This window comes from Terrapene carolina, unplaced genomic scaffold, assembly GCF_002925995.2.
Source record: "Terrapene carolina triunguis isolate 2854851 unplaced genomic scaffold, T_m_triunguis-2.0 Scaffold173, whole genome shotgun sequence".
Classification (NCBI taxonomy): Eukaryota; Metazoa; Chordata; order Testudines; family Emydidae; genus Terrapene; species Terrapene triunguis.
This window is the reverse complement of record NW_020664524.1, coordinates 2,457,246-2,479,779: the sequence shown is the minus strand read 5'-3', so window position 1 is coordinate 2,479,779 and position 22,534 is coordinate 2,457,246. Positions and strand designations below refer to the sequence as shown.

General features: G+C 47.7%; 1 protein-coding gene across 3 annotated transcripts in view; it reads right to left on the bottom strand.

The window, feature by feature from the left end:
• LOC112102680 (aryl hydrocarbon receptor-like) overlaps positions 1 to 21,095 on the bottom strand; it is a 54,285-nt gene extending 33,190 nt beyond the window's left edge. For all 3 annotated transcript variants that reach the window (XM_029912056.1, XM_029912057.1, XM_029912058.1), the window contains exons 1-2: positions 20,999 to 21,095; positions 1,793 to 1,882 (exon numbers count right to left, since the gene is read on the bottom strand). In XM_029912056.1, coding sequence (XP_029767916.1) covers positions 1,793 to 1,882; positions 20,999 to 21,052 — 144 coding nt within the window. In that variant the 5' untranslated portion in view covers positions 21,053 to 21,095. The remainder of the gene's footprint in view (positions 1 to 1,792; positions 1,883 to 20,998) is intronic.
• Between the last annotated feature and the right edge of the window lie 1,439 nt (positions 21,096 to 22,534).

Genomic DNA, 22,534 nt, shown 5'->3' with positions numbered 1-22,534 from the left:
TGTGTGTGTGTGTGTGTGTGTGTGTGTGTGTGTGTGTGTGTGTGTGTGTATATAATTATTCTCACAACAAAATGACTGACCAAGTATTATTTTAGCAAATGTAATTGGTTAATAACATCCTGATTGGTTATTAATTGAACCACATAGTGTTTTAATATTATGTGCTGCAAAGAGCTGAAGGAGATGCATTAAAGAGCCTCTTGCAGCTAGCAAGCCTCAGTCTGATTATCACTGGTCTATAGTTACATCTGCATCAAACTATACACACACCAGGGGCCAGAGTGAAGGCTGTAGGTAGAGTTATTGTTAAAATTATTGCAGAGGGGCATGGTTCTGCTGAGCACCCTTTACTCAGTAAGTTAACTAGGAGTGCAGAAGGTTCTCAGCGCCTTACAGAATTGGGCCCTATTCTTTTTTTGTATCACTACTTTATTAATATATAGAGATATACCTATCTCATAGAACTGGAAGGGACCCTGAAAGGTCATCAAGTCCAGCCTTCACTAGCAGGACCAAGTACTGATATTGCCCCAGATCCCTAAGTGGCCCCCTCAAGGATTGAACTCACAACCCTGGGTTAGCAGGCCAATGCTCAAACCACTGAGCTATCCCAAATGCTTCCCAGGCTCCTGTCAATCATTCTGATCCAGGACACCTGAGGCTGTCAAATCTCACACTCCAGGTGACTTTTTAGGGGAAATCTTCTCAGGCTGTTTGTTTTGCAAACCAGCTAGTCTCTCTAGCGCCACAAAAAGTCACAATGACCTGGCTTCAAATCCCAGCTTCAGTCACAATGAAAATGAGTGTGGTAACCTCCTGCTTCTCCTACTGACTTTACTCATCAGAAGCCCAGGACTAATGCTGCTTAAGACTAAGGGTACGTCTACACTAGAAATGTAAGTCAACCTATATTAGGTCGTTACAGCCACTGCAGTAATGCATGTCCACACCAGGGGTGCTTCTACCAACCTAAGAAGGGCAGTGTGGGGAGCGGAGAACCCAGTCTGCCCCCCCTCCTCTCCCCTTTGGGTTTGGGTCCAAAGCCACCAGGGCGTCTCCCCTCCCTGTTCCCTGCCAAGAGCCGGGGGAAACTGCCTGGGGCTTCTCGCCCCAGGGAACGAGGTCCAGCTGCCCCGGCTTCTCCTTCTCCTCCGGGAGCCGGGCAGCCTTGTCAATGTCATGGCTCACCAAGAGGAGGGAGGAAGGCTGTAGTGTAGACACCGACATAATTAGGTCGACATAAGCTGCTTTAGGTCGACCTAAATGTGTAGTGTAGACCAGCCCTGATATACATTGACAGCAGTGAGGAGGGGAAAGTGGGCAGCAGAAGTGTGTGAACATAGGTCAGTATAGAGGAGCACTGGCAGAATTTCTCATGGGAACCTTGCACGGAAAATGCTTGTACTCTGTCTTGTGCAATCCAGTGCAATTGGTACCCTGTCTTTTGTGAGCACTGAATTAAACTCACATATTTAACAAACACACATCCCTCCACCATATGTTATAACATATGCTAAAAAGCTTGATTTAAGTCCCAAACAGAAAGGTACACATATGTGCTGTCTGCCGATGTAGTGCATGCACATAGCTCTGTCTGCATGTGCTAACATTATATTAAGGACAGTGTCTGTTTGTTTTCATTATCCCAGGATAATGCAATTGATTTAATAACATAGAGGTTTATGATCTTCCAAGAGAAGAACCAGCATCTCAGCTAGTAATGGACATTAGCAACTGATCACGTTTAAACCACACCAGGCTTTTCTTAAATCGGGAAAAAAATGCTACTCACCTGATGAAATCCCAGGTAGTCCTGAACTGTAGGTGAGACGTAGAAAACATAACCCTCTGCTGTGACTGCAATGACAAATCCATTGAGTGCCTGAAAGAAAGAAGAGATCCAGTCCTAGAAGGTGACAACAATCTTTTCTGTGCACGTGCATAGGTTCATGACATGGGGGAAACACCACCGGACCGGGTATGAACTTGTTACCCGGGATCCTAGAAATCCCTTTGCCACAGAAAAACAAGGAATTTGCATTTTTACAGAGAATCGCTAGTTTTTACATTTTATGAAAAAATGAAAACATATACAGTAGAACCCGGATTATCCGAGTCTCCATTATCCAGCTCTCCGTATTAACCGAACCACCAGCCGCCCGGGGCTGATAGCCATGGGGCAAAACAGATCGAGGGGCATGATGGGGGATTGTAAAGAAAGGTGAGTCTTTGGGCTGTGATTCAGCAAAGCACTAACTTAAGTGCTGTTGATTTCAATGGGTTTTAAATACAGGCTTAAGTGCTCTGCGGAATCAGTGCCTATTTTAGAGATTGTTCACTGCAATTCAGTTGCCTATTTACTTGACAAATGCCCCTTTTTTTGGATTATTCCTGAACTAATGATTTACCACTGTCAGAAACCATGATGGGGGGTGGTCAGGCCTAGAGATTGGAGCCAGGGGTCAAAGCCAGAATCAGGAGGCTAGAGCGGGGCTGGAATGAGGCCAGAGTGAGAGCTAGGCCGGAGCAGGGCTAGGAACAGGGCTACAGCAAGTTGCCACTGTTAAGCAAGGAAGAGTCCCAAGCCCTAGAGTGATGTTGAGCAGACTAAGCTGCTGTGAGGCTTATATACCTGCCCTGAGAGTCACCAAGCCAGTTCCTGGCTTGTGGATTGGCTGGAGCCTAGCACAGCATGACTCATCAGTGCATGTCTCTTAATCAGGCCTGGTCTACACTACGAAGTTAGGTCGAATTTAGCAGCATTAAATCGAATTAAGCCTGGACACGTCCACACGATGAAGCCCTTTTTTTCGACTTAAAGGGCCCTTTAAACCGATTTCTTTACTCCACCTCCGACGAGGGGATTAGCGCTGTAATCGGCCTTTACGGATCGGATTTGGGGTAGTGTGGACGGAATTCGACGTTATTGGCCTCCGGGAGCTATCCCACAGTGCTTCATTGTGACCGCTCTGGACAGCACTCTCAACTCAGATGCACTGACCAGGTAGACAGGAAAAGCCCTGTGAACTTTTGAATTTCATTTCCTGTTTGCCCAGCGTGGAGAGCACAGGTGACCACGCAGAGCTCATCAGCACAGGTAACCATGATGGAGTCCCAGGATCGCAAAAGAGCTCCAGCATGGACCGAACGGGAGGTACGGGATCTGCTCGCCATATGGGGAGACGAATCAGTGCTAGCTGAACTCCGTAGCAGTAAACGAAATGGCAAAATATTAGAAAAAGTCTCAAAGGCCATGAAGGACAGAAGCCATAACAGGGACGCACAGCAGTGCCGCATGAAAATTAAGGTGCTAAGGCAAGCCTACCACAAAGCCAGAGAGGCAAATGGAAGGTCCGGGGCAGAGCCACAAACATGCCACTTCTACGCGGAGCTGCATGCCATGCTAGGGGGTGCAGCCACCACTACCCCAACCGTGTGCTTTGACTCCATCAATGGAGAATCACGCAACAGGGAAGCGGGTTCGGGGTATGAGGAAGATGATGATGAAGACAATGAAGATAGCTCACAGCAAGGAAGCGGAGAAACTGGTTTCCCCAACAGCCAAGATATGTTTATCACCCTGGACCTGGAACCAGTAACCCCCGATCTCACAGTCCCTAAGGGCACACAAGGGACCTCTGGTGAGTGTACCTTTGTAAATATTACACATGGTTTAAAAGCAAGCCTGTTTAATGATTAATGATTAATTTGCCCTGGCAATCGCGGCCAGTACAGCTACTGGAAAAGTCTGTTAACATGTATGGGGATGGAGCGGAAATCCTCCAGGGACATCTCCAGAAAGCTCTCCTTCATGTACTCCCAAAGCCTTTGCAAAAGGTTTCTGGGGAGGGCTGCCTTATCCCATCCGCCATGGTAGGACACTTTATCACGCCAGGCCAGTAGCACGTAGTCTGGAATCATTGCATAACAAAGCATGGCAGCGTATGGTCCATGCAGACAACATCCATTCCTTATCTCTCTTTGTTATCCTCAGGAGAGTGATATCATTCATGGTCACCTGGTTGAAATGGGGTGATTTTATTAAGGGGACATTCAGAGGTGCCCGTTCCTGCTCGGCTGAACAGAAATGTTCCTCGCTGTTAGCCACGCGGTGGGGGGGAGGGGTGAAGTGATCATCCCAGAGAATTGGGTGTGTGTGGGGGGGGGTAGTTGGGTTTGTGCTGCATGTTAACCCGGAAACCGCAGCCCCTCCTTTTACATTGCAAACCCATTTTAAATGGCCAACCCAATGGGTCCTTGGTATGGGAAATGAGGGCGCTGCTGTTTGAAACCATTCCCACATGTTATGAAGGTTAAAAAAGCCAAAAGACTGTGGCTTACCATGGCTGCCTGCAAGCCGAATTCTGTTGCCTGGCACTGCGTGAGTGATCTCTCACACCAAACCGGCAGGCCCTCAATATAAGAGGAAAAATGCGACCTTGTAACGAAAGCACATGTGCTGTGTAATGTGAACAGCAAAATTTAACGTGAAAGAGTGTACCCATTGTTCTCTAAAATGTGTCTTTTTTAACCACCTCTCCCTTCTCCTCCACCAGCTGCAAATGTTTCTCCTTCACAGAGGCTAGTGAAGATTAGAAGGAGAAAACGGCAGACTCGGGATGATATGTTCTCGGAGCTCCAGATGTCCTCCCCCGCTGACAGAGCACAGCAGAATGCGTGGAGGCAGTCAATGTCAGAGTGCAAAAAAGCACAATATGAACGAGAGGAGAGGTGGCGGGCTGAATCGTGGGCTGAAGAGAGCAAGTGGCGGGCTGAAGAGGATAGGTGGCGTCAGCTTGCTGACAGAAGGCAAGAGTCAATGCTCCGGCTGCTGGAGCATCAAATTGAAATGCTCCAGAGTATAATTGAGCTGCAGGAAAGGCAGCAGGAGCAGAGACCGCCGCTACAGCCCCTGTGTAACCAACAGCCCTCCTCCCCAAGTTACATTGCCTCCTCACCCAGACGCCCAAGAACACGGTGGGGGGACCTCTGGCCACTCCACCCCAGATGATTGCCCAAGGCTGGCCTTCAATAAGTGTTAAAGTTTTAAAGTTTTAAACTGCAGTGTGTCCTTTTCCTTCCCTCCTCCCCCCACCCCTCCCGGGCTACCTTGGCAGTTATCCTCCTAGTTGTGTGATGAATTAATAAAGAATGCATGAATGTGAAGTAACAATGACTTTATTGCCTCTGCAAGCGGTGCTCGAAGGGGGGAGGGGAGGGTGGTTAGTTTACAGGGAACTAGAGTGAACGGGGGTGGGGGGGGAAGGGTTCATCAAGGAGAAACAAACAGAAGTTTCACACCATAGCCTGGCCAGTCACAAAACTGGTTTTCAAAGCTTCTCTGATGCGCACCGCGCCCTGCTGTACTCTTCTAACCGCCCTGGTGTCTGGCTGCGCATAATCAGCGGCCAGGCAATTTGCCTCAACCTCCCACCCCGCCATAAATGTCTCCCCCTTACTCTCACAGATATTGTGGAGCGCACAACAAGCAGCAATAACAATTGGAATATTGGCTTCGCTGACGTCTATCCGAGTCAGTAAACTGCGCCAGCATGCTTTTAAACATCCAAATGCACATTCTACCACCATACGGCACTTGCTCAGCCTATAGTTGAACAGGTCCTGACTACTGTCCAGGCTGCCTGTGTACAGCTTCATGAGCCATGGCATTAAGGGGTAGGCTGGGTCCCCAAGGATAACGATAAGCATTTCAACATCCCCAACGGTTATTTTCTGGTCTGGGAAGAAAGTCCCTTCCTCCAGCTTTTGAAGACACGAGCATCATGTACCTTTCCCAGCCATCCCATGTTGATGTTCGTGAAATGTCCCTTGTGATGCACCAGGGCTTGCAGCAGCATTGAAAAGTACCCCTTGCAGTTTATGTACTCGGTGGCTTGGTGCTCCGGTGACAAGATAGGGATATGGGTTCCGTCTATCGCCCCACCACAGTTTGGGAATCCCATTGCAGCAAAGCCATCCACTATGACCTGCACGTTTCCCAGAGTCACTACCCTTAATATCAGCAGGTCTTTGATTGCGTTGGCTACTTGGATCACAGCAGCCCCCACAGTAGATTTGCCCACTCCAAATTGATTCCCGACTGACCGGTAGCTGTCTGGCGTTGCAAGCTTCCACAGGGCTATCGCCACTCGCTTCTCAACTGTGAGGGCTGCTCTCATCCTGGTATTCTGGCGCTTCAGGGCAGGGGAAGGCAAGTCACAAAGTTCCATGAAAGTGCCCTTACGCATGCGAAAGTTTCACAGCCACTGGGAATCGTCCCACACCTGCAACACGATGCGGTCCCACCAGTCTGTGCTTGTTTCCCGGGCCCAGAATCGGCGTTCCACGCCATGAACCTCCCCCAGTAACACCATGATTTGCACATTGCTGGGGCCTGTACTTCGTGAGAGGTTTATGTCCATGTCTATTTCCTCATCACTCTCGTCGCTGCACTGCAATCGCCTCCTCACCTGGTTTTGCTTTGGCATGTTCTGGCTCTACATATACTCCAGGACAATGCATATGGTGTTCATAGTGCTCATAATTGCCGCAGTGATCTGAGCGGGCTCCATGATCCCAGTGCTATGGCGTCTGGGCTGAAAAAAGGCGTGAAACTATTGTCTGATGGAGGGAGAGAGGGGCGAGTGATGACACGGCTTACAGCGAATTAAAATCAACAAAGGTGGCTGTGCATCAGAGAGAAACACAAACAACTGTCACACAGAATGGCCCCCCCCCAAAGATTGAACTCAAAACCCTGGGTTTAGCAGGCCATTGATTTCACGGAGGGAGGGGGAAGCAAATGAATACAGAACAAATCTGGTCCATCTATCTTTTACATCTTAGGCTGGCAGCAGACGGTGCAGCATGACTGATAGCCATCGGCATCTTCTGGGTGCTTGGCAGAAGATGCTGTATTACGACTGCTAGCCATCATCATCAAGACGGTTCAATAGGACTGCCGGCAGGACTGAGTCTCCAGGAGACAAAACATGTCTGCCCAGGTGCCTCTGACCGAACTCACTGAGGAGTACGACGACGACGGATACCAGTCGTAATACACCATCCACTGCCAAAAGGCAAGGAGCTGCTGCTGTATAGCAATGCAGCCCCACGTCTGCCAGCACCCAGATAGCCGATGATGGCTACCAGTCATACTGCACCGTCTACTGCCAAAAGGCAATTAGCTGCTGCTGTGTAGCAATGCAGTACCACGTCTGCCGGCACCCAGATGACATATGGTGATGGTGAGCTGAGCTGAGCTGAGCGGGCTCCATGCTTGCCATGGTATGTTGTCTGTACAGGTAACCCAGGTAAAAAGGTGCAAATCGATTGTTTGCCGTTGCTCTGACGGAGGGGGAGGGGCCTGACGACATGTACCCAGAACCCCCCGTGACACTGTTTTTGCATCATCAGGCATTGGGATCTCAACCCAGAATTCCAATGGGCGGCGGAGACTGCGGGAACTGTGGGATAGCTACCCACAGTGCAATGCTCCGGAAGTCGACGCTAGCCTCGGTACTGTGGACGCGGTCCGCCGGCTTCATGCACTTAGAGCATTTTATGTTGGGGGACAATCGACTGTATAAAACCGATTTCTATAAAACCGGCTTCTATAAATTCGACCTAATTTCATAGTGTAGACATACCCTCAGGCTCTAGTTCAGGGATGACTCATCATTTTACAGTCACAGCCAGTGCTGCGAATACTCCATCCGCACTGGGTGGCTGGTCAGATAGGCTGCTGTTAGGTTACTGTTTCTGCACACTCACCCAGGTAACCCCACCCCACAAATGCCCAGGCAAACACTGCCACCATCAATACTTGTGGAAATAGAACTGTGGTCCATGTGCACGTGACTGTGTGCCTGAATAATATAGGGTCTGAGGCTGCTACAACTCTTCACTGAAGAGCCGGGCTTTTTAGCTCCAGCTGAAGCAAATCAGACATTTAGCTCCAGAGGCCCCTGATTTAATCCCTGCTGCTATCCAAGATGGTGGCTATCCCCAAATTTATGCATATGGGTATTTGTATATAAATAAACATTAATAAAGCTTTGCACTGGCCACTGTGGCTTAACATAAGGACTGGGGGAGCAGGGAAGGTGGGTGCTGGGTACCTCTGAGGCTAAAATAGGAGCCAGTATTCCCTGCCCTGTGCCCTCTTCCCTCTGAGGCCTCCGATCTATGTGGCACCCTACCCTTACATCTGTGGTGCCTGCAGTTACTTTCTCTCTCTTATTAGAAAGGTGCAAATTCTTTGACACAACTTCAAGAAGGCAATAGCATGCTTCCCATCTGTCTCATACACGGGACCACAGTTCGTTCACATCTGATTTCACCCTGGTTCCAGCCAAATGGTGCGAATGTTCTAAACGTCTTTCAACATATCCTAACATGGCACTCACTCAGCTGAGAATTGCACTGACAAATAGACTGCACTCTTACCTACCTCTCCAAGGGCAGATGATAAAGCTTCTAACATGGACCTAATCTGTACAAATACTCACTGCTTCTGTTAATTGTATTCATGTCACCTGCTAACTTCACCTTTAGCTCTGTACTCAGCAATTAAATACAAGGCATCTTCTAAAAAGGAAAAAATTAAATTGATAGCTCCTCAATGGCAAAGCAAAAATCCCCCACATTAGAGGAATGGTCCCAAAAAATATGGAAGATCGTGGTTATGGTAAAATAATATTCATGCATCGAGTACACCCATCAAAATAGACAGAGATACTGAGATATTTGGTTGCCATTTATACAATGCTCAGATATATTGAAAACTCATCTGTGAAAAAATCCCACCAATTGCACTGGATTGTCTTTTTGCAAAATTGATTACTAGAATAGATCTGCTGTGGTTTGTTAACGAGCAAAGAGTGAATTGTTTTGCAGTTTAAGAAAATTCCTAGAAACAAAGGGTGAAATCCTGGCTCTAATGAAATCAATGGCAAATCTCTCATTGACTTCAACAGAACCAGGATTTTGCCTCCCATAGTGATTGAAAGATGTCAGTCCTCTAATGTGGTATTACTGTGTCCTGTAGAGACACTGGGCAATGTCATTGCATTGTGTCTCTCTTCCACAAAAAGTGATATGTTCATTTTTGTCATTGTTAATATTGCATTCACAGAACCTGCATGGCAATGATTTGTAAAATGGCTTATACTTTCTAAATAGACAGCTACTAAAAATATCAAGTCTTGGTCACCAGCACCCTGCATTCTTCTCAAATCCTTCAGTCCTAACTCAGATAAAGTCCCAGTGAAGTCAGCAGGAATTGTGTGACTGTAGGAATTGCTCTGCTTCTACTTGTAATATATCTTACCCAAGTAACGAACAGGCCACCTGCAACTTGAGTAGTGAGAAATCTTTCACCCTTGTTTTGTAATCTCCAACAGGAGCAGCACGCAGAATACTCTATGTCTAGGAAAAGAATGCAGGGTTCCTGGTTGGTCTAAAGAAAATAACTTCCTTATTTGTATGGAAAGAAAAGAGGAAGAAAAATCCATAATACCCTGAGAGAAAACTGTTTCTGGTAAATTGTGATTGATTAATGACTGCTTTGTTCTGGTGTTAAAAAATGCCAATGCGTACAAGGAAAAAAATGAGGCTTCAAGTCACGCAGAAGGATTGCTTTCCCTATAAACAATGTGCTTTTAGCTTCTTGATGTTATTATTTAAACGTTTGCACTTGCAAGGGTGCCAAAAAAAATCAGACCCCTTCAGTCAACTGGATTCAATACTGGCTTCAACTGAACAACTCATGTTACTGACTGTTTGGAGTACTGTCTTCAGTTCGTCCTGCTACTGGTTCTGTTTGTGCACTCGCCACAGTGAATCAACAGTCAGATTTTTCAGGTTACAGAAACTTTTTATGGGAGCTAGTTTTAATCTTAAACGGTTTGATCTGTGTTCCAAAGGACTTTTGCTCTCAGAGTTGCTATATTAAAAGGCCGATACTACGTGAGTTTGATCCTATGCCTATTGAAGTGAACTATAAAGCTCCCATTGATTAGAATGCTGCAGGACCAGCTCTTAGAAGCATTTCTCCCTACACCACAGTCCCTTTTTAATGTAGATGCACTAATCCATACCTTGTTGGTTCCTGTTATAAGTCAAGATCTTGTGTGATGAGATGTGAGCTTTCAGTCCAGATGTACTGAACGAGGCCCTCAGTGGAATACAGATGGGGACCATATATCTCAAGAACCTCCAGTTACAGGTAAGCAACCTCCCTGCAGTGGCCTGCAGTGTGCAGGAAGTCAGACTAGATGATCATGATGGTTCCTTTTGGCCTTAAAATCGGATATATATTAAATATAGATTTATAATCACCAGTGACAGCAGGGGCATCATTTGCTATAGGGTAAGGGGGGACAGTTGGCATCCCCACACTTTTCATAGGTCTATACGATCCATTATGTCTTCCACTTTTTGTCTCCCTATCCCCCCGCCCAGTGCCCCAGCTTTTCTGGATATAATGTTAAGCAGAATGTTCTACATGCTGACACAACTTCTACTGCCCCCAGGAATTTTTCTGAAATGAGGCCCCTGATGATAATCAGCTGTTTATTAATTATTATTCATATTACTATTGCCCCAAGATGATCCTTGCCCCATAGAGCTTACAATCTAAGTAAATTCAGACTGTAATGCATACTGTGTCATAACATTTAAATTACTGCCATAGCTAAGGTATGAAGTTAGAAAGCTTATTTCATGATCAGGGCAAACAATGATGGCTAAAAGTTTTCAGACGGATAACACTGGAGGAGTTAGCATAAGCAGGGGATACTAAATTCTTCCTGGGGTTCCTATGCAGTGCAGCGAATGGCTTGTCAAAGTACTTACTAGAAGAACTGGATTCCAAATGCCCCAAGGCAGGAGTGAAATAGAAAAATCAAAGCACAGATTTAAGAAATGAAAGATCACAGGAGAACCAGGGAAATTAACAGAGGGGCAAGAAATAAGAAAATCATCCTGCGGGTGAGGTTTGAATATGAAAGCAGAAAGCACTGCAGGAGCAAGACTGAAGGTCCTGAGCTACTTAGATTCTAAATTCCTCCAGCATCAGCACTCACAGCCTCACACTGCCTGGCCCAGCTCTGGGACTCCTTCCCCTGCTGTGCATGCTGATGCCGGAGCAACTCAGCTAAGGGGTGCCGGAACGGGTGGGGGGCCAAGAGGTCATGGCCCCATTGCTTTTCCTGCTTTAAGGATGAGCAACAGGGGGAGGACAGGGGGTGGAGAGGAGCGAGAGGCAGGCCTTGGGGGAAGAGGTGGAGTGGGAGCGGGGCCTTAGGGTGGAGGGCAAATGGGACGATGATCCAGGGGCCGGAGGCCCCTCCACTTCTAGGAAGCTTCCAGTGGCGGCACTCCAAAGGCGGCGGGCTGGCATGCCTCCAAAGGGTAGTGACCTGCGCTGCATCCTGCATTTCTTGCCCCCTGCATGGCTAGCCTTTTTTGGGGGGGCTTAGCTTCCCCAAGCCTCTCATATGCGCCGCCCACGTTCATGAACCAGAACTGACAGGGCCAGATTGGAGCTACGAGTATCACAGTGGCTGTTCCAGAGAATCTTGACTAGTACTTGTGGCGGGAGGGGAATGGGAGGAAAGGTGTAGCAGAAGTGTTCTGTCCAGGGGAGGAGGAGCCTGTCGCCCCACAAGTCCTCCCCTATTGCTCCGCTGGAACAATAGGGGGCAGGTTCCAGTTCTGATGAGTGGCAAAGAGGTCCCACCGAGGGGCACCCCAGTTCTCGAAGAGGTACCTTAGCATGGTGGCATCATGCAGCTCTCACTCGTGATTGAAGTAGAGAGTCCTGCTGAGTGCATCGGCCAGGGAATTCTAGGTGCCTGGGAGATACATGGCTTGAAGCGTTATGTGGTTTTTATGCACCAGTTCCAAAGGCAAAGAGACTCGAAGCAGAGGGAGGGTGACTTGGTGCCACCCTGCTGGTTGATGTACACTACTGCCATGTTGTCGGAGAGCAGTTGAACATGGAAGGACTGAATGAGTGGGGGAAAGGCTTGAGAGAGAGACAGTGGTGGAACATGGTGTGGGGTCTGTGACGCAGGTCCGCGATGATGGACGTCAGTGTTGCAAAGTGGTCTACTGGAAGGAAAACTCTCGCCACATGGAGTCGAAACACGCACCGATAAAGTGCATCATCTGTGTAGCTTTCAATACTGATTTTTCCTCATTAATGCAAATACCTGAAGATGCCAATAGCATGTGAAGGGCGAGGATCGCAGAGGTTACTTCCTGGTCTGATAGCACCAGGAGGAGCCAGTCGTTAAGGTAGGGGTATACCGAATGGCCAAGGTGGCACATTTGGGCTGTTACCACAGTGAAGACCTTTTTGAACACTTGAGGAGCTGTCAATATACCAAACGGAAGGACCCAAAACTGGTAGTGTTGGTGTCCTACCTGAAAATGGAGAAATTTGCAGTGGGCTGGGTGAACATCTACATGGAAGTAAGTGTCCTTCACATTGAAAAGCACAAACCAGGCTCCCTGGGGGAAGGAGGAAATAATCGATGCCAGTGTTACCATACAGAATTTGGACTTTCTGGTAAAGGTGTGCAGCACCCGAAGATCTAGAATGGGGTGGCGCTCTCCGCCCTCCTTCGGGATGAGGAAGTACAGTGAGTAGAAGACTCTTCTCTTGTATTGAGGTGGAACAGGCTCTATGGCCCCCTTGAAAAGCAGAGGGTCCACTTCTCGTTGGAGAAGGCGTTGATGGGATGGGTCCCCTGGGGAAGTCCAGGGCGGGGTGTTGATGAGGTGAGAACGAGAGGAATTCTATGGAGTATCTGTAATGGATGATCTCCAGTACCCAACTCTCCATGTGCCCCAGTTGTGGACGAACAGGGCAAGACAGTGCCCAAAGACGATATGGGGCACTGGGGGTGGCATCGGGGAAGGTTCATAGGTCTCAACCTGCATGTCAAAACTGAGGTTTTGGCTGCTGCCGGGAAAGAGTCAAAGAGGTGATTGTGGTGAAGGTGGGCAAGTACGGCCATTGCGAACGATGCTGCATACATGGTACCTCCTGTTGGCATTGGTAGTAGGCCAGGTAAGGAGAGTGTTCACGTGGATGGAATGCTGGTCTCTGCTGCCTGCATCTTGGGGCCGGGGTGTACATATGAAGGGATCGTAGCGTAGCCCGGGATTCCTTCAGCAAATGAAGGGATTTGTCCGTCTTCTCGTGGAACAACTTGTGCTCATTAAAGGGGAGGTCCTTGATTGTATTTTGGACCTGCCTGGGGAAGCTGGACAATTATAGCCACGAGTCCCAGTGCATAATGACCAGGGTGGCTAGAGAGCGAGAGGACACATTGGCTGAATCTCCACCAGCCTGGAGGCCCACCCTGGCCACCATTCGCCCCTCATCTACCAGCGTCTGGAATTGCTGCTGTTGGTCCGGTGGCAGGTTGTCCTTGAACTCTGCTAGCCTACTGTAGTTATTAAAGTCATGCTTAGCTAGCAGAGCCTGGTAGTTTGCAATCCGGAACTGTAGTCTCACCGAGGAATACACTTTTCTGCCTAGCAGGTCCATCCTCTGTGCCGCCCTGTCTGGAGGAGTAGACTTCTGTGGGTGCTGGCGTGCCTGTTCTGCTGCCACGTGGACAACGAGAGAGCTGGGGAGTGGGTGTGTGAAGAGAAAATCTGCCCCTTTAACAGTCATGAAATACCTCCTCTTCACCCTCTTCGGTGTGGGGGCACAGGAGGCAGCAGTGCGCCATGCTGCCCGCATCAGTTGAAGAATTGATAGAGCCACCCAAGTGGGCTCCTGGGGTTGGAGAAAGTCCAGGAGCTGCTGTTGTGGGTTCTTGACCTCTTCCAACGGAATCCTCAAGTCTGCTGCTGCCCTCTGGAACAAGTCCTGGTACTGGCGATTGTCTTCGAGCAGAGAGCGTGGGAGAGGAATGAGCGCTTCGGCTGGCAATGATGAAGCAGAAGTGGTGACCGGTGGAGTTGGTGGTACTGGTTCGATGTCTGCCCCTTCCCCATAGGCCGATGGAGCCCTTGGGCAAATGGGGGATCATCGATAAGATGCCTGCGATGGTGCCTGGCGTCCATGGTAGGGATCACAAGGTGTCCAGAATGGCCAAAAAGAAGGGTCCCCAGGATGTGGTGGGCCCTGTGGGTAGCGGTACCAGGCCTCCGCTGCTGGATCATCACTCTCACTCATGCCCGTCACCCCAATCGGGGTATGGGCCGCCAACCACAGATCTCCAGAGTCCTCAATCCTGGGCCATTTGCTCTAACTGGTTCCAGGTATAGCCTATTTTCATGCTATCAGCCTGAAGGTCGCGTCGCCAGGTGTTTCTTGGACGGCCTCTTTTCCGCTTGCCTTGGGGATTCCACCGCAATGCCTGTCTAGTGATGTTGGTTGGCTGCTTGCATAGTGTGTCCTATCCAGCCCCACCTTCTCCTTCTAATTTCTTCCTCTGCTGGAAGTTGACGGGTCCTCTCCAAGAGGTAGATGTTGCTGATGGTGTCTGGCCAGCGGATCTGGAGAATCCTTCTAAGGCAACTATTTATGAAGGTCTGGATCTTCCTGGTGGTTGTTTTAGTTATCCTCCAGGTTTCAGCTCCATACAATAAGACTGATTTCACATTGGAGTTGAACAGTCTAATCTTTGTTGCCAAAGACAGCTCTCTGGAGCTCCAGATGTTCTTGAGCTGTAAGAAAGCTGCTCTTGCCTTACCGATTCTTGCTTTGATGTCTGCGTCTATGCCACCCTGTTGGTCGATGCTGCTGCCTACGTAGGTGAAGGACTGCACTTCTTCCAGAGGGCTTCTGTTCAGTGTGACTGGGTCATTACTGATGGAGTTAATCTTGAGGATCTTGGTCTTGTCCTTGTGGATGTTGAGGCCAACCTGTGATGACGTGGCTGCCACTACGTTGGTCTTCTCTTGCATCTGCTGTTTGCTATGCGAAAGGAGTGCAAGGTCGTCGGCAAACTCTAGGTCATCAAGCTGGGTCCACAACGTCCACTGGATTCCGTTCCTGTGCTCATAAGTCTTCATAATCCAATCAATGACAAGAAGAAAGAGAAATGGTGACAACAAACATCCTTGTCTGACTCCGGTTCGCACCTGGAAGCTGTTTGTAAGCTGCCCTCCATGGATCACTCTACAGTATATGCCGTCATATAAGTTCTTAATCAAGTTAACCACCTTTGCTGGGATGCCATAGTGCCGAAGGAGCTTCCAGAGAGTCTCTCGATCCACGCTATCGAATGCTTTCTCATAGTCAACAAAGTTGATGTACAACGAGGAGTTCCACTCCATAGACTGCTCAACTATGATGCGAAGCGTTGCTATCTGGTCCGTGCATGATCTATTTTGCCGGAAACCTGCCTGCTCATCTCATAGCTGTGGATCGACGGCATCCTTCATTCTCTCTAAAAGGACTTGGTTGAAGACCTTCCCTGGCACCGACAGAAGTGTGATTCCTCTGTAGTTGGCACAATTGCTGAGGTCTCCTTTCTTGGGGATTTTAATAAGATATCCCTCTTTCCAGTCTGCCGGAATCACTTCTTCTCCCCATATCTTCTCAAAGAGGGGGTACAGCATTTCCAATGAAGCATCCAGATCTACTTTCAGGGCCTCTGCTGGGATATCGTCAGGTCCAGCCGCCTTCCTGTTCTTCATCATAGTGATGGCTTTTCTGATCTCATCTCTGGTTGGTCTGTCACAATTGATTGGAAGGTCTTCGCTGGCTGGGTCAATGTCTGGTGGATTTAGTGGTGCTGCTCTTTTTTGGAACTGCTGGCATTTTGAGGAACTCCTGAATAGACCAGCACCACCACTGGATCATATGCTGGGGTAAAAGGCAGCCTGGGCGATGAGTCCAGACTTTGGTGAGGCATTGTAGAAAATGAGGGTTCCAGCTCCGAGGACTCCAAATTTGGTTCCGGCAATGGGGGGACCATTGGTAGTGGAGGGCTGTGATGCAACAATGGGACAAGGTTTCTTCGGCAGTCGCAGCAGAGGTTTGTCCTCCAGAGTGGGGATGACACTGGTGTGTGTGTGGGGGGAGGGGGGGGGTCCAGAGAGACATGGAGACTGCGGATATGGAAGGATCAGCTCCTCCGTCAGTAAGAAAGGCTCAGAGTCCCTGGTGTGTGTCTGGAAATGACAGAGGGCCCAGGTGGTGTCTGTGGGGTCAGCCTATCTGGGGGTGCAGAGACACTGGTGAGATGGGCGGTGCACATGCTGATCAGTGTTCTGGACGCGTGGATACCAGGGCAGTCGTCAGTACCGTCGGATCCCGTTTGTGCCTGGCCTTACCCTCCACACGGGGAGGCTTGGGCGCTGCTCTGGTCGCATGCAAGATCTCATCCAGCCTCACCCGGATGGGTAGGAAATGCTGCACATAGGAGCAGTCCATGACGTGAGAGTGTTTTTTACTCTCATGTCGGGACTTGTCCTTTGTCGTCAGTACCGATGGATCCAGGGCACGCAAGGTGCTTGGAGGGGTGCTCAGCACCAGTAACAGTTGCAATAAGACAAGGTATTAATTTTGGCTGGCAAAAACCACCCCTGAGAGGGTCACCGAAAGCAAACAGAGCAAGAGGAGCTGGGGGAAGGCGATGAGCAGCCTCGTGGAAGCAGGGATCTGCCTTAAGTCACTCTCCTTTATAACATTTTGCTGCTTGTTTTCATTCCCAAGACTCCATCACAAAGGAATTCTGGAGGTGGGTTATTTGGTTTAGACATACAAGGCCAGGGGGGAAATGGCCAGCTCTCAAATGGCAACATTTAGAAGCCAAATTGGTTTTGGCAGAGACATGGCACCATTACTCCCCACTGCGCATTCCCTCTCACCCACAGCCGACGATGACCTCAGCTGGCAGAAGACTTTGAACTCCAATGATGTCTAGTAAAGATGCCACCGTGAAGACAAGCCTTGGTGCATTACAGAACCAAGTTCTGGAGCTGCCCAAGGAGTCTGCATCAAGGGCGCCAGAGCAGCAGGGGTGAAGGGACCATGGCCCTCTCACTTTTTGAAAGTGGACAGGCCTGGCCCATTCACTTTTCACCATGTGCCACCCCCCACCCCCCCTCTTCCCCGAGGCCCTGCCCCCCCCCCATAAACTTTTTTTTTTTTTGCAAGATTTTTTTGCATTAATATTTATAAGCCAGAAGCGACAAAGAGTCCTGTGGCACCTTATAGACTAACAGACGTACTGGAGCATAAGCTTTCGTGGGTGAATACCCACTTCGTCAGATGCATGTAGTGGAAATTTCCAGAGGCAGGTATAAATATCCAGACTAAAACAGCTACCCCTCTGATACTATAAGCCAGGGTGCATTTTCAGTATTACCTACCAAAGTGTTGAAAAATCATGCGTCAGAACCACAAAAATCAGGAGATTATTTTTTTTAATCATGATTTTTAAGCCAAAGAATACATTTGAAGTTCATTCCATTTGCCTTCTGGTTTGTCTCTCTCTAAGGTCCATTTGGGTCACATTTTCAAGCTTTTCTTTGGAACCATTAAGCTAGAAACATCTTTTAAAACAATGGAAGCTGAGAGTCCCACCTAATCACTTAACTCCAGGAGCTGGGACTTTAAGAAAGTCTCCAAATATTGTGAAATATGATAAAATTGTGACAGTTGGCAACACTGCAATTCCTCCCAACACAGGATTTCAGAGCGGATAGAACTCCAAGATGCTCTCCTTTTGGAATGGAAAATGTCTAGATTTTAAACATTCAGGGGTATCTTTGCATATCAATGACCCTCCTTTTCTCTTGAAATTCTTTCTACAATAGTGCTACTAAAACGTCTTCTCTCCAGGTAGAGATCAGCAATAGGCAGAGTCTGTAAAGGTGTATGGCTAGGAGTTAATTAAGAGCTTCAAGTTAGGCTCCTGCACCCAGGTTTAGGTTCTAAAGCCCAGATTTGTAGAGCTACTTTGCTCAGTGTTGCTAAGGCCTAAATGACACAGGAGCTTAAGGCTCCTAGACAGGCAAAGCCAAGGCTTACACCTCTGTTTAACTTCACTCACTTGAAAAGTCCCATTCATCACAAACAATTATGGGAGTTCTAACTGGTCAGATGCAGTAACTGATAGAATCATGGAACATCAGGAGATCCAACCACCCCTTGCTCAGATCAGCACCAATCCCCAGACAGATTTTTGCCCCGATCCCTAAATGGCCCCCTTGAAGATTGAACTCAGAACCCTGGGTTTAGCAGGCCAATACTCAAACCACTGAGCTATCCCTCCCCCTCTGATTGGATGAGTGTACATTCAGGCTGATGTCAGAGTCCGAACCCATGACCGTCAGCACTGAAAACATGAGCCTCTGCCATCTCAGGAACAGGACTAAGTCCTTTAGTTTGAAGCAGTCACAGACTCAGACCTCTGGGAATCAGCTACTAGGATCCAGATTAACACGGTAACACCTTTTGCAACTATTCATCATCTTTGGAGCAGGGATTTTCCACATCACACATGCTGTGCTAGTGCCCTGCACAGTGCAATGGTTAGTGAACTCTCCGAGACCCTAAAACTACCCGTACTTTGTGGTCTTGGCGTGGCATGTGGCCTACTAACAGGGACACAAAGAGTCAGAGTTTAATTGAGACCTAGCTGTGCAAAACAAACGGTGTCCCCATGAGACAGAAAACTACAGGGCCTGTGTGTGTGTGTTTCCATCGATAAAGAATGCCCTGTGTGTTTGTTCCCTCTAGGCCCTGTAGAGGGACATTACAAGAGTGTTTCACTGAGCTGAGTTCATGCTCTGCAGCTTGGCAGGGAATGACCAGTTTCACATTTCTCCTTGAACTCCAAATACCATCTTTGTATATGTTATTATTAGGGCTGTCAAGCGTTTAAAACTATTAAACACGATTAATCGTGCTATTAAACAATAATAGAATACCATTTATTTAAATATTTTTGGAAGTTTTCTACATTTTCAAATATATTGATTTCAATTACAACACAGAATACAAAGTGTACAGTGCTCACTTTATACTTATGTTTGATTACAAATATTTGCACTGTAAAAAACAAAAGAAATAGTATATTTCAATTCACCCAATACAAGTACTGTAGTGCAATCTCTTTATCATGAAAGTTGAACTTACAAATTTAGAATTATGTACAAAAAATAACTGCATTCAAAATAAAAATGTAAAACTTTAGAGCCTACAAGTCCACTCAGTACTACTTCAGCCAATTGCTCAGACAAACAAGTTTTGCAGGAGATAATGCTGCCCACTTCTTGTTTACAATGTAACCTGAAAGTGAGAACAGGCGTTCGCATGGCACTGTTGTAGCTGGTGTTGCAAGCTATTTATGTGCCAGATGCACTAAAGATTCATATGTCCCTTCATGCTTCAACCACCATTCCAGAAGACATGCGTCCATGCTGGTGTTTAGCATATCTGGCACGTAAATACCTTGCAATGCTGGCTACAAAAGTGCCATGCGAACTCCTGTTCTCACTTTCAGGTGACATTGTAAATAAGAAGCAGTTAGCAGTATCTCCCCTAAATGTAAACAAACTTGTTTGTCTTTGCGATTGGATGAACAAGAAGTAGGACTGAGTGGAATTGTAGGCTCTAAAGTTTTACATTGTTTTGTTTTTGAGTACAGTTATGTAAAAACAAAATCTACATGTGTAAGTTACACTTTTCATGAAAAAGAGATTGCACTACAGTACTTGTATGAGGTGAACTGAAAAATACTATTCTTTTGTTTTTTACAGTGCAAATATTTGTAATCAAAAATAAATATAAAATGACCACTGTACACTTTTTATTCTGTGTTGTAATAGAAATAGGGTGACCAGATGTCCCGATAAAACCAGGACCGTCCCAATATTTAGGCGTTTGTCCTGCATCCCAATGTTTGGTCGGGACGCAATTTGTCCCAATATTTCGCGGTACTCCTTTTTTTTTTTTTTCTTCCCCCGCGGGCACTCCATTTTGCTCCGCCAGTGACCCTCCCCCCTCATGTCCCGATATTTTCTTCCTCTCATCTGGTCACCCTAAATAGAAATTGACATATTTGAAAATGTAGAAAAACGTCCAAAACTATTTAATAAATTTCAATTGGTATTCTATTGTTTAACAATGTGATTAATCGTGTTTAATTTTTTTTTAATCGCAGTTACTTTTTTTGAGTTAATCGCATGAGTTAACTGCGATTAATCGACAGCCCTAGTGATTATCCATCAGATATACTTGTATATAGTAGTCTCTGTCATCCAAGGAGCTCCAAGCACTTTAAAGACTAATTAAGGGTCTGTCTTCACTGCAGAGTTAACTCGGGTGATTGGCACCCAGGTTGGCCTGGGCCAGGTGGGAGTAGCCATGGTGCAAAGTTACACTGGCATTCCTGCATCCTTCCTGGTGCTGCACTTCCCTGTGTGTGTCACTAAGGCTTCCCTTGGGTCTTTGGGCTGCAGTAACTGAGCTGCTCTGGGATTCTTTCCCACTGAATTGTGGGAGAGCTTGTCTGTCCATCTGGGGACACAGGAGGAATTGCGGGAAAGGCACTGGAGGACAACCAGTACGGAGCGACTTAGCCTGCATCCTCACTGCCAAGTGGGTGGGTTATCAGCCCATATGCAAGCTGCCCCCAACCTCTAGCCTACAGACCAGCAAGATTGGGTGTAAAGCACTGCCCCACTTGGGTGAGAGGGCTTTGTGTGTGGACAGGATAGGGGCCAGGGGCAACACCTGGGTAAGAGCTCAAGTTAACCCTGCAGCGAAGATAGACCCAAAAATCTCACAGCACTCAGGAACAACACTCGCATTAGACTCATTTCAGAGGCAGATTACACGGAGGCACAGGGATGTCCAAGCACACAGCTAAGCAGTAGCGCAGGATTCAAAGTAGTGACTTTGCCACAGCGCGTTCATCCATTGCACACCATCAACTGAAGTGCAGGATATTTCTTAGTTTAAAAGTGCTGTTTGCACTCTGTGAGTGTAGAGGGCTAGGATATAATATGGTACCTGGAGCAGCATGTCCCCTTCGGAGAACGTTTCCCCGTTGATCTGCAAATTCATCTGTCGGTTCCCTCCAAGCGTCCCAGGCTGATCTGCTAGGTGGCCGCCGTGGTTCGGCACAGTGGCTGTGAGCAAGAGGGTAAGAGAGGACAGTGATATCAGCCCACCGTGAAGGCATCGTCACTCTTTTCCTTCTTTCTCATATCTGGGGGCCTCACTCTCTTTCAGCTGCATCATGCTGCCTGCTTCAGGGGCTTCCAATCTGACTAATCCTGGTCAGAGACAACCTGGCGGAGCTGAAACACGAAACCTGGAGCTGAAAGGAGAGCTGGTGCAGAGAGGCTGTGTGCTCCATCTCCCTCGGGGGCTGCACAGATAGCTAGCGATCCCCTGCCCACGACATAAACGCCCCTCCCTGCTCCTTCTCATGTTCAAGCACCTTTCACCCCCTGAGTTCAGGCCAGGAGCTGAAGCAGAAGAGCTAAAACACAACAAGACAAATGGGAGTTAGACACTGAACTCTTATTGACTTTAATTGGACCTCACAGAGCTTCCAGAAGGTTCCAGTGAGAGGGACAGTAGGACAGCTGTTTCAGCCTGGTTTCCTATGGAGTTACGGTAGTGTTTCTAATGGGTTTTAGTCCACTCCAGGTCAGTGACTGTAGGGACCTTTAGACATCAGGTTTGTGGAGAAAGGCCTAGCTGGGATGGGCTCACTGGGGTGAGAAAAATGTTGGCAGGATGGGCGAGGAAGGTGGAACCGTGGCCCCACCTTCAGAAGGCATTTAAGGTCACGTATTTTGCAGTACCTTATTATTGAAGAGGGTAGAATAAAGTAGACTGGTCACTAGAGACTCTGTAAGCTGTGATGGACACCAGGAAGATGACTGTGGATGACCATTTGTATTGTGCTAATGCCAAGTGGCCCTATTGTGCTAGGCTCTGTACACACATCATTTAAAAAAAAACAGTCCTTGCCCCAAAGAGCTTCCAATTTAAATATAAGATGAGAGAAAACAGGTGGATTCAATGCAAGCTAGCAATGAGATGATTAGGAACAACATGGTAAGCCATGGCCACAGCATACCAGCTGCCTATCTCTCAAGTGTTCTGTAGGTATCACAGTGCTGTTGCACTGAGTGGCTCAAAAGGAGGTTTTTTGTTTTTTTAAAAAAGCACAAGAGTAGGAGCTAGGAGACCTGGGTTCAATTCCCAGTTCTGCCACAGACTTCCCATGTGGTCATGGGCAAATCATGTAATTCTTCTGCACCTTAGCGTTCTCACCTGTAACATGGGTATAGTATTTACCTAGCTAACAGGGTTGGATGTGTGGCTGAATTAACCAATGTGTGCAAAGCATCCTGGGAGCCATTGTGGCCTGCAATGACAACACTGGTATTGCAACTGCTGCTGAGTACATCACAGGAGTCAAAGCACAAGCGTGGAACTCATCTCTGATACACGTAGAGCTCCCATAGGACCAAAGGCTGGATCAAAGGAAACAGCGGGCTAAGTGACGTGGTCTCTTGGAGTGGATGTTCA